The sequence below is a fragment of the Anopheles merus genome, chromosome X (assembly GCF_017562075.2).
Source record: "Anopheles merus strain MAF chromosome X, AmerM5.1, whole genome shotgun sequence".
Lineage (NCBI taxonomy): Eukaryota > Metazoa > Arthropoda > Insecta > Diptera > Culicidae > Anopheles > Anopheles merus.
The window spans coordinates 5,504,266-5,522,951 of record NC_054081.1 but is presented as its reverse complement, the minus strand read 5'-3'; the positions used below and the strand labels follow the sequence as shown (position 1 = coordinate 5,522,951).

Genomic DNA, 18,686 nt, shown 5'->3' with positions numbered 1-18,686 from the left:
CAAAAAACATCTTCCATGTTTGCTCAACCCTGGCCCGGCAAGCCCGAAGGCGAAGGCACATCGCATCGGCACATTATGCGCCCACTTCCCATCCGTTCTGGCCGGGGCTGTCGATTGGTCCCCATCCCCTTTTCGGGACGCTCTCCGCTCATGGCGTCATTCTTGGCGACCGTCAGCATAATTACGTCATACCGCGCCTGCACTCGCCCGATGACGGAAGTCGTTAAACATCCACACACAGCCACAGCGTCAATGAGTCATCTTGGGTCTCTCTCGCATTGCGATGACGATCACGAGTCGCTTGCAGACACAGTACACAGATGTGTCGCTAAAACGCTCACGCACAGAGAAAAATCCGAGCCTGACCTCATTGTGCACCACCACCACCTCCTCCTCCTCCGTGGTGTCTGGTAGGCGTGGGTGGTTGAGTGCATCATGTATGCACTTTTTTTTTAATTTTGTCTCAACATCGCTTTCCCTGCCTTTCCATTGAGAAGCGCAATAAAAGCAATTTATCGTGAATATAAATTAGACCTTACACCACAGTCCGAGACGCTCATCGTCGGGGTATGTACTGCAGTGGGCACAAGATGGACAACACACTGCAACCGTTTCTTCACGAAGCGGGACGTACATTACGAAGAAGCTACAATTTCGGAGCATCTATAGCAGAGCAACTAATAAAAAAAAAAGAATAGCGACCGTGAAGTACATCTGGATTGCCGTTTATTTAAGACGAAACGTATCTATTATTTGAATGCACAATGCTTTGTGGTTTAATCACTACACAGCGGATATAAGCACAACGTTTGAATGTGGTATAGCCTGGTTTCCCTCTTTCTCTCTGTGCCGTGGTTTGGTTTGCTTTAGAGCGCGACAGGCGGATGACTATATGGCGATTAGGGTGTTAGGATCCCGCCGCTGCACACACACATACACACACACACACACATTGGAGAGCTGCGATTGCTACAACCTCTCCCCGCGTTCTACCGCGGCAAAATAGGCTAGCAATGTAACGCTTTCGATCAAACATCGCCGGACTGAGTAAGTGTGTGAGTGTGTGTGTGTGTATGTTTGTAATAAATTAGATACAGTATAGTAATATTATGTGTGTAGGGGGAAAAGGGGATTGTGGTTAATCTTATAGCATTCGCCCAATTCCCACAATAACACAAAAAGGTATAAAATAAAGAGAAAAGAAACCCGCGTCTTTTGTTTGCTTCCTCGTCCCCGGGGCACGGGAGTTCAATCACGGGGATGACAATCTGAGTATCATCCGTTTTGCCTGCAGAGTGGCGTGCCAACATTCAACATGTCCCCTTACTAGCGTCCCTCGGCGGCGTTCATCATGCTGCTGCTGCTGCTGCTGCTGGTGCCCCCGGCGCCTCCGCCGTACGGTCGCATCATTGAGTTTCATATGAGCGGCGAGCTGGAGAGGGAGGTGAGCGCGCTGGCGGTGCTGGTGTTCTGCGGCACCGGCGACTTCTGGTCCTTCTCGTCGAACTCGTCCGTCTGGTTCATCTTGAGCTCGTACAGCACCGCGTTCAGCTTGTTCCACTCGTCCATGCGCGGGTTGGCGAGATTGTCCGCCACGTCGTACACGTGGATGCGGCCCGCCTCGTCCCCGACCGTCACGTGCAGGCCGGACGGCGTCCAGGAGACGCGGTTCAGCGCCGGCTGCCCGTCGACCGTGATCGAGGCGGTCGGCACCTCCGTGTCCTGGTTGAGGTTCCACAGGTCGAGCCGGCCGCTGCCGTCCACGCCGGCAAACAGGGCCGGATGGATCGGCGACCAGGCGACGTCCATCACGTAGTCCGAGTTGTCCTCGAACGAGTACAGCGGCTTGTTGTCCTTCAGGCTCCACAGCTTGATCGTCCAGTCGATCGAGGAGGTGAGAAACAGGTGCCCGAAGTCGGGCGACGACTGGTTGTGGTGGGCCGAGATGCCCGTCACCGGCCCGAGATGCTTCTCGTACGTTTCGCCGATGCCGGACCGGTTGCCGTGCCGGCTGGCCGAGTAGACGTAGCCGTCCTCGCCGCCCAGCACAAAGTTGTTCACCTCGTTGTGCGGGAACGCCATGCACGTGACGGAGATGGCTTTAGACTGGCGGTGCTGCAGCTCGAGCACGTCCTGCGGCTGGGACAGCATGTCCAGGCTCCACGAGCACAGCTTGCCATCGGAGCTGATCGAGATGACGTTGTGCGCGTTCTGCGTGCCGACCATCGACAGACAGTACACCGGTTGCTACAGGAGGAAGGAAAAGCAGGGACGGATTTAGACGAGAAGACCCACGCATGAGAGTAGAAGGTGGCAGCATTGGAATCGGAATCAATTCCTAAGCTAATTCTGGAGTTGAGTCTGCAGCCGATTCCGGAGTTGATTCCGGAATCGATTCCGCCATCAGAATCGGCTCCGGAATCGGCATTGACTTCGGAATCGCAATTTGCTCCGGTAACGGAATCAGGATTGACTCCAGAAATGGAAATAGCTCCGGAATGAGCATCAGTTCTTGAATTGAAATATGAAGTTTCAGAAGCGAAATCAGTCCGGGGATCTCCATGAGAACGGATCGTTTACAAATAAATTTTGATTCTTTGGGGCTATCAATACGTAGCATCATTTGACCCAAACGTCTATTTCCAATTCCAATTCCAGAACCGATTCCGATTCCGGATCCAATTACGATTTCGGAGCAGATTCTGGAATCGTTTCCAAAAACTGATTCCGGACCTACTATCCGGAATCGATTCCAGAACACTTCGGAGCTAGCCGGAAACGATTCCGACAATACTTTATTTTTGAGAGTGTGCAAGGGACAGCGTGTCGAGTGCCGTGTGCTTACCGTGTGCGCGTTGGCGCTCAGCGGCGTCCGGTGGATCGGGGTGCGCTTCTGCACCCGGTTGTCCCACAGCACGATCTGGCCGGAGTAGGTGCCGCCGAGGATCAGGTTCGGGTGAAATTTGGCAAAGCACGTCGACATGACCGCGCTCTGACAGTGGAACACCTCCTCCGGCGTCTGCTTCTTGAACTTGGTGTTCCACACCACCACCACACCGTCCGGCTCGTTCGGTGTCTCCTCGTTGCTGTGGTAGGACGCCACCATCAGCTCGGGGAAGTGCGTCGACCAGTCGAACGACGTGACGCACCGGTTCTTCGACCAGCGGTCGCAGTAGAAGGTGCGGTTCAGCGACAGCCTTGCGTGTGACTTTTCATCGCTGCGGCGCGGAGGGGAAGCAAAGAGACAGAGGGTTAGAAAGAGGCGGAGTGGAAGGGGTTTGGGACTGCTCACTTCATATCGTCCGCCTCGCCGTCGCCGATGTAGTCCGTGTAGATGTCGACCGTTTCGGAGAGTGCCCGCTCCATCACCTTGCCGGCGCGCAGGATGAACCGCTGGAAGTCTTCCGACAGTATGATCATCTGCTTCTGCTCGGCGGAGAGCTCTTTCACTGTTGGCGAGAAAAATAAATTCAAATAAGAGTCATTCCATTCCTGCCACAACCGACCACCACACTTACCCTCCTTGAGGTCTTCCTTTTTCTGCTCCTGCGGCGTGATGGCTGGTGCGACCTCCTTGACCGTCGGCAGCCCGTGGGGGAGGATGCCGGGCGGCAGCTTCGAGTGGAACCCATGGTCGATATGGGTGAGGGAGCTTTCCTCATCGTCACCTTGACCGTCCCCAAAAGTAAGCACTGTATGAGTAAAACTGTTTCTGATCTAGTATTGTCTGGGACACGCAGGGTGGAGGTGTTTTTTTTTTTGTTCAGGGTGGTAGGGGCTTGAGACGACTTAGCGAACTAAAGGGTAGGAGAGAGCTTGTGGTAAAGCCTGGTGGTGGCAGTAGTAGCAATAGTAACAGCGAATCAGTGTCCAAAAAAGGGAAGAACATGCAAACACTTCCGCTTCGCTTTCTCTCTATCTCTATCTCTCTCTTATCATCCATCTCTCTCTCTCTCTATGTAATTCTTTCTCTTTCTTCCAGTTCCCATTTTCTCTCGGCTCCCTGTTTTCCCCTCTACATCACTCCCCAGCCCCGAGACTTGGAGGAGGGGGTAGTAGTGCTCTAGGAGTAGTAGCTTTATTTGTGAATATCAATTGGCATTCTCGGGGTTTTTTTTTGCATTCCATTTCGCACTGGAAAACAAATGAGCATCGGAAAAGTTTACCAGCAGTACACAGCAGTACGAAGTGAAAGCAATTATAATCACGCATTCGCATAGATATGTATGTATAGGAGAGACCAAACACGTGGCATTACAGAGGATATGTACAGAGACAGGGTTTTGCACCGTCGCAGCACTGATTTTTTTTCGCACGCGACAAAAAAAAAAGAGAGAGAGCGAATACACTACCGAACAACGAGTATTAAAGATGCAAAACCAAAAAAATAAAATGTAAAAAAAAAACACATAAAATAAACAAGTCATATCCATGTTCTGTACGATGCTGTTTTGAGAAGCAACGCGGAAGGCAACCTTACAGTACATACAGAGAGAGCATCGAGAAGAAAGTGTCACAACTCGAAAGAAGGGAAAGATGGAAAGAGAATAGATAGTGGAGAGGGAAAGAAAGAGTTCAGAAGTGTACAGAAGGAAATAGCACAGAGAGAAACAAAACTCACACACACGCGCACGCACAGATATAGAGGGAAAATAGATGTAAGGGATTGTGAGAGCAGCAACAGGGCAAGGAGGAGGGAAAGTGTGCACAGACGGATTGATGCGAAAAATATACAACTTTCAGAATTTGGCACCAGATGGCGACTGCTTACACACAAACATTTCACACCTGTTCGACTGGTTTACACTTATTTTGCACATTTGTTGGCAGAATCTGAACTGGATGTTGAGGTACGGCCCTATAGAGCCCGATCTTTATCTTTGTTCTACAATATCAATAGTTCCAATGTTTTTTGAAAATGTTTGCTACAATTTTGAATGCTTGTGGTTCAAAACCAATCTGGAGGATGAGGGGAATACCTCAGATGGCATCTTCGCCAGGCTGCATCTACCAGTGTTGGCTAGTAGCTGGTTCGCTTCAGAAAAGCCAAAAGAAGCAGGTCCACACTTCGCTGGCATAAAAGAGCTAACTTGCGTATGCTTGGGGGAGGACAAACACTCATAATGGAGCCGGCTATCACACAGCTAGGTAAGTTGATTTAGTGTCTGACGGTTATTTACACATGTAAAGGGGCTAAAAAGCGTTCCACTCGCTATGGGTGTGTGAATAAGTTCGATGAATGTTTGCGTATGTGTGCGACCTGTCATCTGCAGCGTAGCAAGGAAGAAGCGAACTTTCCAACAGCGTGTGTGTCACTAGCCCTTGTGGCACTAGGCGGCACGCAGCTGCCACATCATTGCAGGCAGAGGAGAGCTTAAAAGCGTCTTTTTGTGAGGGATGGAAAGGGAAAATGACAGGAGCGATAACATGGATGGTGACGCGGTGTATGATGTTGATGATGATGACGGGAAGGGGAGTTTTTTTTATATGTGAGGAGAAGTTACTAGGAGCTAGTAGTAGTAGTAACAGTGGTGGTAGTAGTAATAGCAACAGTCGTTAGCAGAGGAGGACTTGGTGTTTTCGAATATCTTGGAATCGTGAGTTATCATAACGATTGGAGAGAAGTGGAGTACACTATCTTCACGCTGCAAAGGTTCTGGATGTAAGATCTGGACGAGATCCGAGTCATGTAGGGGGGACCGACTAAGGGAAATAGGCACAATGATCGGTATCTATCGCATCGATATACATGAACATCTTCGTAGCATACGCTAAAGCATTATTCTATTTCTCCACCCATTTTTAGCGGGATATTCAACAAGACAGAGGGAGTACAGGGAGCAGAGAAGAGATAGAAGATAGTAGGTAGAACAGAGGACAGAGCAGTAGACAGTAGGATGCGGTTTGATGCCCACGATAGATGTACACGAAGAACACACAGATATGTTTTTGGGGAAGGGTGCACAGGCAACACATTCGGTGGTGTCAATACTGTATTCTTGCTGCTTTTATAAAGAACGAATGGTAGTAGTAATAGCAATGTCAAAACTTCTTCCCCCCTTTCCGTCATGCATCCCCCGGATGTTTTTTGGATGTAGTTGGCAAGCGCATTGCAAGGTGGTTATGTTTATTCGTATAAGAAAGCTAGATTCAACATTACTACTACTAATTCCAGGACATGGTGAGTTCGGTATGGGTAGCAAGAAAGCGGGTTGATGATGTTGGTCAGTCGACGAACCAGAGAAGTTAGAGCATGAATGTTAGGTTAGGGGACGGTGCATTGCAACACTCAGCACAACAGGGAGGGGGAGGGGGATGGAATAAAGAACACACAGGAACAACATTGCACACAAAGCTACCACAAAACACAAACATGGAGACTCCGACGACACCGTTAGTACCTTCCAAAGTACCTTCCACCGAGAGCGACCTGATTGCGAGGTTGTGGTTAGAAGGTTTGAGTGTTGATGTGTATTAGAACTAGTACATCTAGCTTAACTGTGTGAATGTGTGTGTGTGTGTGTAGCAGTAGTTGGTTAGTATAGTCCAGTGGAGTAGACCAGAGTACAGGGGTTCCCCGGGTTGTCTGCAAACTTCACAGCCACCGCACCACGTGGCTTTTGATTGCATTTAAAATGGAGTTTTTGTTTTTTTGGGGAGCGATGTAGATTTTTATGTAGGGATCCCGCGAGTTGAGAACAGAGATGCCAAGTAGGGTTTATCAATGGTACTACAGCACTACAAAAGGAAGACGAGAACAGGAAGTAGAAAAAGAGAAAGAGACATAGACAAAGATACAGAGACAGAGACAGACAGAGAGAGAGATAGACAACGGACAAAACATGTTCATGATGCGTGGCATCACTCATCACGTTCCCCGGATCACTGTTCACGGAGCAACTCTAGAGCAACACTATGGGAACAAATTACAAAATAGCGAAATAGTTTCATTGAACTATTGAAACAATAGCAATAAATTTTCAACAAGTTTTATTCAGTTACTAAAACGGCTACAGTAATTTAATGAAAAAAAAACATAAACTACAAAAAAAAACCTGCGTAGTAATAAGAGTTCCAATGAACTGGTTTACCTGCACGCATCGATGGGCAAAAATAACGAAAAATAGTAGCAATGTAAAAAAACATCAACAACAACAACAAGGCACACATGAAGCAAAGCCACTAAGCTTCGAAGAAAGAAAGTAAAAACGAAACCAAAACAAGCTATCATTATGTCTGCATAAAATTGCGTCTAGATGAATAGTACCGAATCAAAAGAATTAAAAAAAAGGAAAACATCTATTAACAAAACCAGGATAACAACGTACAAACGACTACATGTGACATTTGTATACGTATCTATTATAGAGAGAGGAAATAAAATGTAACGACAAAAAAAAAAAAACAAGTAAAGAGTAGTTTTGCGCAATTTTGCAATAAAAGTGAATAAAAAAATGAAAGAAGAACAAGAAGAGGAGCAGAGATTAATTTGTGTTGTTATGGCAAAAACCTACCTGTAAACTCATCCTCCCACTCTAAACCGGGGTTAAGATTGTACTCATCTTGAAATGGGAAAAAAAGCTAACTTAAACTTTTGTGTATCTTTTTGTGTTTTTTTTGCAGGGCAGGGCATATAGTTTGTTTGTTTGTTTGTGTGAGCATTTTTTATTTAGGTTTTGCTTCTTCCTTTTAGGGAAAAGAAAAGGCATTTTTAGAGGTTTTTTTTTTAATTTCTTGAAATTTTGAGGTTTTTAGGTATTGAAGATTTAAATTTACATTATCCATTTGTTTTATGAAACGAAAAGCAGCAGATTAGTATCAAACGCTTTAATAAATCTCAATAGCAAATAAGAGAGGGGGAAGTGGGGTTGGTTTGCGGTGTGTGTGTGTGTGTGTGGGCGGATAATAGTATGAGAATGACGGAGTAGTGCTGATTGGTTTCGATACAAAACAAAAAAAAAAAGATATGATAATCGGAAAAATGTGGAGAAAGGGTGGTTGGTGGTTTGCAGCGGGGCCGGGCGGGAAAACATTTCAAACACAATCAGCTAACAGTGGACGCGAAAAAGTTTCACAGCGGCACACAATGGTGCAGACTAAAGAACGAACGCAGCCATATCGTTTCCGTTTCTCGTCTGTTTCGAGGTTTATTTAAGGGGTTGGAAGAGTGACAGGAGCAGGGAGAAGGATATGCGGACAAGGGGGAAGCGTAGAGTGCTTATCAACATTTTGTAAAAATTAGGAAATATTTTGTAAAAAAAAAAAACAAAGTACGTTTCGGGCTTTCTCGCGCTGGACTAGGAAAAGTTTGCCTATCGTTAATAGAAGCGGAAAACCTATTCACTGTGTCAGTATTCTGCTGTTTCCAATAAGAAACACTCATACATTCTAATTGATAGCTATACATACGGAGTAATGTGGGATTGATGAGCACTATGCGTAATTACGTTGGTGTTCAAAATGGCAAAAAAAAAACAAATGCTACCCCAAAATAAAGCTATACAATACAGCTATCCTTATCCGTGTGTATACTGCCACCGAAGGGGGAAGAGGGGCCATTGATTAATCTTAAACATTTCCTTAAACTTGCTAAAACACCTTGGTTACTCGAGATGGATGGGGGATGTGTAGGATGACATTTTCGCGCGCGCGTATGGCATATATAGATGAGCTTGTACTTATTTGTCTACAGTCTACAGTAAGCGACTAGAATGAAGATGATGGCAAGGGGAGGCTGCGACCAAGATCACACGAACAAGCAGGTCAATCCTGACCGGTAGCATTTTGTAGATCGAAATCGACCACCAACAAGGCAACCATCAAGGCTAGCTTATCGCTAAAATTCCGGTTCTACAGAGACGTTGTGAGGTGTTTAAAAATGTTTAAATTCTCTATTCCAGCTCAGCCTTTTCCGAGATAACGTCATTCATTCGACAGGCTGCGTTCTTCTTCTACGGTATTTGAAATGTAAGAAAACCAGAAAATGAGTAGAAATCAATTTAGGAAGGCGTCATGATTGTGAATATCAGGTGTTGAGAAAATAAGAGGAATTTAAAACCAAAAAAATGTTGAACACGAAAATGAAAAACACGGTACCATTTTCCCCGTTTCAAACGGTTAACATAGAAACACGATACATGGTAAGGGAGGAAAAGGGACGAACAAACACACACACACAAAAAAAGGAGTGCCTTTGGCACCATGCAAGTTACCGTTTGGGTTTTCTTATGTAACCTTGCCGCACGATTGTATGATAACGGAAGATAAATTAACGAACAAATCAAACAACACGGTAAAACAAACGATTGCATTTTCAACCGGCAAACCACGCGTGAACCACGTGTACAATCTGTATAAAAAAACGTAAAGGCAATGGGGGGACGTAGAAGATTAAAAAAAATAATACTGGAAAACGATTGTGGTTGGTGGTGGTGGTGGTGGTGTAGCGAAATGAAAGAGACTATAAAATTAAAAACGAAAAATAAAGTAAAAAAAACACGAACAGGTAGTACGAACGGATAATAGTGATTCCCCGCAACAAATAAACAATGAATACTTAACTAAGATAAGAGAAGTAAAATAGGAATATAAAAAAACAACAACAACAACAGAATGAAAAGGGAGAGAAGAGAAATAGAAATAGAGAGAAACAAACAGAGAAACACAAATGGGTGGAGAAACTAAAATGTACTTGTACTATTTAAAAAAAAACGCGGCACGCGCAAGATGGCAGGGAAGGAAACGAGGGGTCGGATTATTGTCTTTATCATATAGTTTGCTGTTTCCGTAGCAAAAGCTCTTCTCGTGGCACGCGCACACGCGGGCGTGGGAACAGGATAAAGCAAATGAGAACAAAACAGTGTTGTTTATATAGTAACTAACGGAACTAGAGTAACACAAACCTACTATCATTTGCAGACAGCAGTGGGAAAGGCAACAGAAAGGTGAAGGAGGGAGGTAAGGGAGGTAAAATGATGACAAAGGAAACAAGATAAAGGTGTGGTAAAAACTCTTGAGGACGTATCTAAGGAATGGATTAGGATGGTGTGGTGTGGTTGTTATAATTGTAGAGCAAAAAGAGGGAGGAGGGGGGCTTGATTTTCTATTTCAACAATAACGATGATTTGGATGGTTTTGAATGCCTTCGATGAAGGGTTTAGGATAGATGAAAGCAGATGATGTTCGATCGCTACGAGTAAAAGAACACTCCTTCAGAGTGGCATAACACCGCCGCCGGGAGCGATGCTAGGAAGCATTGATCTACTCGATTAGCATCGTTGGATGTAGAGGCTTGTGGAGGGGAGGGCGGTACGATGTAGTAGAGATAATAGTAGTAGTAGTAGAAGTAGTAGTAGTAGAGGAAAGGATGTAATGTTACATATATTAATGGTAGCGCAGAAAGGTAGGGCGCGCGTTTGTGTAACGTTACGGGTGACGCGTTAAGAAAAACGGAGGGGTTGAGGGGGGGCCATTTGGCAGTGACAATGTTGGGGAGGGGACGCTAAAACGAATCGCGCTGAAACGCATTACTCACCGTAATAGTCGGTTGCGTGAGCTGTGTGACGTTGTCCGAAGGGCCGTTCCGTTGTTGCAGTCGCCAGCGTCGGTGGTTCCAGTTTGCAGGTTCCAATATTTCCCAGACCAGACACACCGGAAACGAGGGGGAAGGAGGGGAGGGTGGGATGGGGAGAGAGAAAGTTGTGTGATTAGTTTACAGACACTTGACACTGGTAATGTCTTAACATTCTAATGCTGCTAGAGAGCTCCGGCCGGTCGGCCGGTTACGATGTACCAGTACGCACCAGTACAAATGCACAATACACAAGCTGACAACGATAGCGATAACGGTACAACAAATAATGAGAAGAAGAGAAAAAAAAAACCAATGCTAAGACGAAGATGTAGGAGAAGATTTCAAAGATCTATTGCAATTAAGGCTAGAGGTACTGTGTGTGTGTTGTTCTTGCCATCTTTCAGCTTTGTTTTGTATAAAATGCTCCATATTACTAAACTATACATTGAAGAAAAGTAAAAAGAAGAAGAAGAAAACACACACACACACACACACACGAAAGCTATAGGAGCTAAGGCCAGGGGAGCTAAAGAGAGGGAGAGTGAGAGAGAGACATAGGGAACATTGAAACGACAAACCGAAGAGGAAAATAGAAGAACGGAAAGAATAAAGTAACAAATGAGCAAACGCAACCAGTGCTGCAAAATGTCATAGTCAATGTCATAAAAAAAATCTGACTGAAACAAAATCCATGTCAGCGTCACATACTCAATTGTGATAATCAGAGGTGATACTCCAAACGAGTGGTGTGACCAATGCATGCTTCGTGGCATTTTTGCGACCATTGCTTGGTCAGTCATTATGCCATGACTTTTTTTTTAACTGTGATCAGTTCTGCACTGACATAGTCGTGACAAATTCCGAATGAAACAAAATCATGTCAGCGTCAAGAGCTCTACTGTGATGATCAGAGGTGAGACCCAAATAGTTGGTGCGACCATCACACACGCTTGGTGTCATTTTGTGCAACCAACCAATGGCCACTCACATGGTTATGACATTTTCTGTCGTCGATCATCACGATACTCATGAGAGATATGTGGTGCATGCGAGTGGTCCCAAGCAACACACAATGAGCATGATTTCTCGCTCAAATGATTTATCATTCTACCCAACAGACAATCAAAGCAGACAGAGCTAGAAAGAGTGCACATTTTGTTGCTTAGGACCACACGCCAAGTATATTCCAAGAATGTTGTGATTGTCACCGACACAAAATGTCGTGGCTAAGTGTGTGACCAAGAGTTGGGTGCTAAACAAAATGTCACCAAGCATGTGATGGATCCTCCAACTGTTTGAGTCTCACCTCTGATCATCACAGTTGTGTACGTGAGCTGACTTGAACTACGTTTCAGTCATATGTGTTGGTGACTGAAACAGTGGCATTTGGCAGCACTGTTCACAGCCAGAAATGATTATGCTTGTATGCGAGAGTATCGCGGTTGACACAAGCACTCGCATGTCGTCATGTGTCGACATGTCATGACGCACATCCATTGAGTATCAGCAATGAACGCCAAGCTACCACGAATATGTTCATTGTTTTCGTTGGTGAACCAACTCGTGATGCTCATTACATTTTGCAGCACTGAACGCAAACAAGGTAAGCAGCCCAGAAGAGAATAATAAAAAAATAAATTAACAAACTAGGATGTAAAAGCGTATGCTTTTTTTAACACGAAAAACAACGGAAGAAAACAAAATGTGTACCGATCCTATATCTATGCAAGGAAGCAAGGGCGGAGCGGAAAAATAATGGAACATTAACTACTATTTTTCAGGCTCATCAAAATGCTAGTCATTGGTTTTGGCACGATTTTCTGTGTTCGTTTATCGATAGAGGTACACGGTACACAACACGGCTTTCGATTGCTCTTTTGCGTGTACGTTTCGAGTGTATGAGTGTGCGGGTGTGTTTGTATGTGTGTGTTTATATCACATCGATATCATGCTTTACCTTTGCGCGGTCTCCACCAATCCTCCATATATCCTGACAGAGGTGAGGAATGGCAAGAAAAAACTGTATTTGTTATTTTATTTCACTTATTGTCCCACTGGAAGTGTGCCGAAGGCAAAGCGGGAAAAGAGAGCGGCTGGTGGAGCGGGTGGGGAGGAACACTGTTTTAGAACGCTTTGGGAGGCGAAGCGCGCGGGACAGTGGAGCGACAGTGGAGCCAGACTGGGATAAAAATTATTGTTTTTTTAATTTTAAGATTTGAATGCGGGCAGTATATTTTCGGCTTTCAAGTAGATAAAATGGCATTAAGAAAGCCAATTGAAGATTAATTTCAAATGTAAATAAAGCGTGCCCTATCATATATACCGTGAAGTACCAGCTTTGTCGTTCAAATTTTAATTAATTCGTTATTTTTAACGGTAATGCGACTTTGGCCGTATTTTACGTTCTTTTCTTGTGGCTTATGATTTTGTTTGGAATTAATTTCACCGAAACATTAGTCTTTGGAAGGTCCTAAAATATAAAAAAAAACAACATATATTGCATTAAATTGTACAATTATACACTGTACAATAGTAAAGCGAATACACTGTACCACCACAACTGTTAGAAAACAACAAAACTTTACTAATTACGTAAAATTTACGCAAACAAAATGGAATATAGAAACTGTTTCTTCACTAACAAGTATTAAGATCTATAAAGCTGCCTTCCACTGTGCGTTGGTGTCCCCCAGCCCAGTCCCGGGGGGCGGGGAGGAGAGCGGAGTGGGTTGGACGAACACGGACATTATCGGGCGGATGGCAGGCGGGCGGGCTTTTCATCTCTCGCGTCGGTAAGCGAAACTCCTGCCAAAGCTTTTCCGGGCGGGTGCATTTGTCCTTTGACAAAAACGAAAAACCGGCAAAGTAAAGGTTTGACTGTTTCCTGTTCCTAAACCTTTCGCAAATCTGCAGACCAGAGACTCTCTCACTCTCTCTCTCGCTCTCCTTTATCTCTCTCTCTCTCTCGTTTGTATATCAAGACGGTATGACCGGGGACAGTAGGGATGGGGCTGATTTGATGTTTGTATGCGCTGTGCCGGTAACTGAGTCCATTTTTGAACAAATAATCATTAACTATTGCAGCAGAATTAGATTTCTATTTGTTTTCATTGCACCAAACTAGCTCATTTTGCAGCTGCGTCCTGGTAGGGGAAGGTATGTAGAGACGAACACTGCGGGTAAGGCGGACACTTCTCATAAATGCATGAAAAAGATAATTTTCGAAAAAATCAACAATGCAACATTTAAATTCAAAGCAAGACAACACATTTGAGAACATTTTCGGCATAATGTATATGCAAAATTGGTTGAATTTACTGGCGAAAGAACGAGAATAAAACTAATAAAACAATATTGTTTTCTGGTGGTTTAAACATCCTGACACCCAAGCGGGAAAGACGGACACTCTGTCGTAGGGAGAGAAGGACACCGAATTCATTGATTTATTTTACATTTCATATCGATTGCTACTTAATATATTTCATCAAATACCTTAAATAAATATATTTAAAGGATATAAACCATCCAGCAACTAGAGCAAGCATGGAAATAAGCGAGAAACGGCACACCAGTCAAAATAGCAGCCATTCGCTACGCTATTACTCTCGCTCGACGCCGATGAAATTTTAATAATGCAATAGATTCCACATTCTACGATGTATTGGAGAAGCGGTGCTTACGATTCTCAAAATTCCCCACTGAATGAAACGCCGTTGCAATTGGCCAAGAATTGGTTGACGATCGTACCAGGACGTGGAAAACAATGGGATGTGGGATGGGATAAACCTATTCAATTTCCAACGTTTTCTAACGGTGTCCATCTTTCCCATATCAGGTGTCCGTCTTACTTCAAAACTGCACGAAGAAAACCATATTTCGTGCATAAAAAACACATAAAAATCAAAACTTGAAAATTTCAAACACATATTCTGATAAAACATGAATGTAAGATAATGTATGCCCATTTTCATGGTCGTTGCATTTATATATCTCAAGATTTTTAACATCTTCATTAACGTGTCCGTCTTTATCTACCTTCCCCTATAGGAACTAGCGTTGGGTTTAATGAATCTTTCATTGAGATTCATTCATACGAATCTTCAGCGATGAGTGATTCGAATCTCGAATCGACTCTTTAAAGATTCATTAATTTCTAAAGAATAATGAATCTCGAAGGATTGAATCTCGAAAAATAAATAAATCTTCAAAGGTTCATAAATTCATAAAAGTTCATACATCTCCAGGGATTAATGAATCTTTAGAGATGTATGATTTTCAAAATATTGTATTTGCGCGATCCCACCTAACGACATGCCCGTCGTGGGTTCAAGCGTCGCATGGTCCGTCTCCTCGTAGCAAAATAAACTATCCGGCTGCGTGGTACTTGCCAGGAAGTCACGAAAACTTGCCTTGTTGCTACGCCAAGAAGAAGAATAATGAGCAGCTCAAGCTCTATGAATCTCTGGAGATGTATGAATCCGTGATCCGTGAGAGATCCGTGAATCTTTCGAGGTATATGAATCTTTTGAAATTCATGAATCTTTCGAGATTGATGAGTCTTTCGAGATTCATGAATAGTTGGAGATTTATGATTTTGTTGGAGATTCAAGAATATTCGCGAATGAGATTCAGATTCATTGAATTATTTAAAAATTCATTCAGATTCATGATTCTGAGTCAGATTTACCCAACACTAATAGGAACACGAATTACAAAATGAAACAGATGTTTGAAAAATTCCTCGGTTGGTTTCGATCATAATATTTTTTTTTTAATAAAATGCCCAACCATTTAAAATAGTTTCCAACAACAGTTATTGAGAGTATTGCGACAAAAATAGAGTGAATTTCAAATGCATTGTTTTATAGGGGATAGTATGAGTGTAGATGTGTTTGAGTGTGTGTGATCCAAAGAAAACGCTTGGAAGATTGGGAGCGGTGGCGGGGGTGGGGACAAGGGTGCGGAAATCGATAGCAATCGATCGCCCAATTACACTTACCGTCGCGCTCGTGACCGCCGGAGCTGTTCGTTTGTGTTTGCTTCGAGTAGACGACCGTCTCCTTCGGGGGAATGTTGGTGGCCTGCACCGATACCAGGCACAGGTTGACCGGCTTCTTGCGATAGCTGGCGACGAACGGGAGCGGAAATGGAAAGGGTGCAACACCGTTTAGGATAAAGGTGCAAACGACACGGGAAAAGGGGGGAAAACCATACCTCGCACCGTTGATGCTGGGCTGCAGGCTGGCGTCGGGCGTGTGGGTGGTGGACTGGTCGGAGGTGGCCGAATTGACCGAGGACAGCGAGGACAGCACCTCGGACACGGGCGCCACACCCAGCGACGAAAGCATCTCATCCAGATCCCTGTACAACGGGCAAAGAAGAAGAAGAAGAAGAAGAAGAAGAAGAAGAAGAAGAAGAAGAAAACACACAGTCCATCAGCACAGTGTAAAGGGTGGCCAAGCGTGTGCGGTGGGCGCCACTCACTTCCGTGTGCTGGTTTCTGAGTGGCCCAGCTTGCCGGACGCCTCCTCCAGATCCTTCTGCTCCTTCTCCTTCCGCCTGCGGTCCTTCTCCTCGCGGAGGGCCTGCAGTTTGGCCTTCTTCCGCTCCAGCTCCGCCTTACGGTTCATCTTGGAAAGTTTCGCGAGTTGCTCTAATTGCTCCAGCTTTCACAGCTGGAAGAAAAAAAAAAACATCATTATTGGTACGCGTGTACATGCGTGTGTGTTTGCTAGGGTGCACTAGCAGGTGTGTAAAACTAAAAAACAAAAACACAACAACAACAAAAACTGTATGGCGCAGTGAAAGAGTGTCTGCCGAAAAAGCCGATGACGTCATTTTGTCATCGTTTTTTCGAGCGTTTCTTTTTCTTCTCTCTTTTACTTTTTTTTTCGTGTTTCGATTTGTTGGATTCGGTGCAAAAGCAGCCAGCAGCCAGCAGCAGCAACGACAGCAGATAGAGAGAAGATAGAAGAAGAGGGATGTTGCAGAGGCAGGAGTACAGAAAGCGAAGCAGAAAAAGGCGAATGGCAAAACGTTAGACTATTTGTGTGTGTGTGTGTTTGTGTGTTTGTGTGTTAATGTGCGTGTGGATATGAGTGGATTGTGACTGTTTGTTAGTAGAAGCAATTCGGTAGGGGTTTTTTTTTCCATTACTACTGGGAGCACTCACATTTTTTGTTCCACCACGCGAAGGAAAAGTTTAAGTATTATTTGCTTTAAAATATGTTAAGAGGAGATGAGTTTTCGCCCTTTGGTTAGACACTACCCAATGGGGAGGGGGGTGTGTATGAGGAGGATGGGGTTGATGTAGTACGATTTTTAACAGTTAGGTCAGTTGCGTAGATTGCTCTCTTCTCTCTCTCTCTCTCTCTCTTGCTCGCTTTCGTAGCCACCGCCTTGATGGGCCAGGTGTGGGTGGGTGGGTGATGCACAAAGTTGCCACCTCAGTACCGATTCCCTTTAGAAGGAAGATGGGGTTGGGCAGGGGAGGCAACCCCTATTTCTTCTTCCTCTTCTGGAGAGGTCGGCACCTCCTTCCGGTGAGACTTTCCCGTAACCTGCTTCGGTGGCAAAGCGGTGCGATGTTATTCACATTCCACCGAGATGATAGAAGAGCCAAGATGCGTCATTTGTTGATCGGGACGTGGACGTGATTTTGGGGATTGAAGAGCGAGAACACCCGGACACACACACACACACACGCGCGTACAGAGACACACACAGAGAGAAGGGCGTTTGCGGTACACTTTCGGAGGCTCCCACCGAGTGGTAGGAGGGGTCGACGACAAGGCAGGGATGATGCAGGGATGATCTGATCGTGTTAGTACACCACTACAGGAATGGAGGAAAGGTGGGGCAATGAGCGGACGAGTTGTGAAGTGGTAAACGATACTGATTGCTGCCTTTATTCCGGCAGCAGCCGAAAGCTGGTAGGTTGGTTCAGTACCCGAGCTGGTGAAGAAAAGCGGTTCGGCGTGATTGCGCACTTTCACTCCGTTTGCGTCCGCACGGTTGCACTTCGAGAAAAATTTTGCACCACCAAGCGCACGTACGCACATGCACAAACACACACACATGCACGCACACAACACATGCTCACTGAGGCAGCCCGATTATTCGCACCACCACGGACCATCCGCATTCTCTGCACGATATTTGACGTTAAGAGCGTTTATACCGCCCGGTTGGTAGCTCCCACTGTCACCGAGCACAGTGCCGTGCACACAAAAGGCGGCATGGCGCACATGGAACGATAGCACAGACCAAGCGAAAGGTGTTTCTTGTGCTTTTGAGGTTACTGTATCGTTCAGAATGCATTTATTGTGCGGGTAAGTTTATTCCTAGTTCTCACAGTCCTTTCAAGAAACGTTTCTTTTCTTATTCGGCCATAATATTGTGAGCAGTACAGTCTGTTCCCAAGTTACGCGGCTTGTGCGTTCCCGAGGAATCAGCGTAACACGACCCAAGCGCCACAGATTAAGCTTAAACGACTGGAAAATTGAATATCCATATAAAAAAATGAAAGCTCCACAGCTTCATTGGTTTGATCAATAGATGGCGTATTACAACTCATCATTATATTGCTATCCTGTTCTTGCAATATGTTTCGACAAGTTTCATCTTATCATGACCTATATAGCCTTATAACTTTCTGAGCAAAAATCTATGTGAATGGTCGTGTGGTCAGATACGTGGGTATCAACACCAACGACCATAACTCAATTCTCACTTGCTTCAGTACTGGTGGTTTCCGTTGGAGTTTAGTAATTAAACAATTGTATCGCCGTTCTAGTTCTAGCGATGCATAACTTCAATGCGAAACCATACAACAGTACAGAGGAAATGAGAAAGCTCTCCTCCAAGCGATGAAGCTCAACTGGTTGGGTATCCCACCAACAGAGAGCGCCACCAGCTTTTTTTGCTATTTTTAGAATGAATGAGTCGTTTGGCGTCTGCTAAACGAAGTCTTTCTATATTCCGTTTAGGTAGAGAACTTGAGTCGTTTAGAAGCCGTTTAGTGGTCGTTTAGTGGATTTGTGGCACTTGGGGAATATCAGCGTAAGTCAAATTTCGCGATTTTCGGCCAAAACAAAATTGATGACTCCGTAAT

The 18,686-nt window shown here is 44.8% G+C and overlaps 1 protein-coding gene across 8 annotated transcripts; it reads right to left on the bottom strand.

Moving 5' to 3' along the window:
- Window positions 1–1,398: 1,398 nt before the first annotated feature.
- On the bottom strand, window positions 1,399–17,692 carry LOC121592470 (cytoplasmic dynein 1 intermediate chain). Of its 8 annotated transcripts, none has more exons than XM_041913984.1 (11): window positions 17,523–17,692; window positions 16,058–16,248; window positions 15,788–15,934; window positions 15,573–15,697; window positions 12,531–12,593; window positions 10,535–10,555; window positions 7,515–7,562; window positions 3,519–3,668; window positions 3,293–3,449; window positions 2,846–3,218; window positions 1,399–2,247 (listed from the first exon to the last, which is right to left on the bottom strand). In XM_041913984.1, the coding sequence occupies exons 2-11, from the start codon at window positions 16,201–16,203 to the stop codon at window positions 1,417–1,419; spliced, it is 2,061 nt and encodes a 686-aa protein (XP_041769918.1). In that variant the 5' UTR covers window positions 16,204–16,248; window positions 17,523–17,692; the 3' UTR covers window positions 1,399–1,416. The 8 variants fall into 8 exon arrangements, with proteins under 8 accessions (XP_041769918.1, XP_041770091.1, XP_041770002.1 ...); XM_041914157.1 differs by having other exon boundaries at window positions 12,531–12,563; XM_041914068.1 differs by lacking the exon at window positions 7,515–7,562 and having other exon boundaries at window positions 3,519–3,692.
- Window positions 17,693–18,686: the final 994 nt, after the last annotated feature.

What these genes read in the sequence shown, in the direction of transcription:
- LOC121592470 (XM_041913984.1), bottom strand. Translation starts at nt 16,203, where the DNA reads ATGAACCGTAAGGCGGAGCTGGAGCGGAAGAAGGCCAAACTGCAGGCC. An exon ending in AAAGGAAGACCTCAAGGAGG is followed by an intron (nt 3,450 to 3,518) that starts GTAAGTGTGGTG and finishes TCTCGCCAACAG; the next exon opens with TGAAAGAGCTCTCCGCCGAG. An exon ending in GGCGAGGCGGACGATATGAA is followed by an intron (nt 3,219 to 3,292) that starts GTGAGCAGTCCC and finishes TCCGCGCCGCAG; the next exon opens with CGATGAAAAGTCACACGCAA.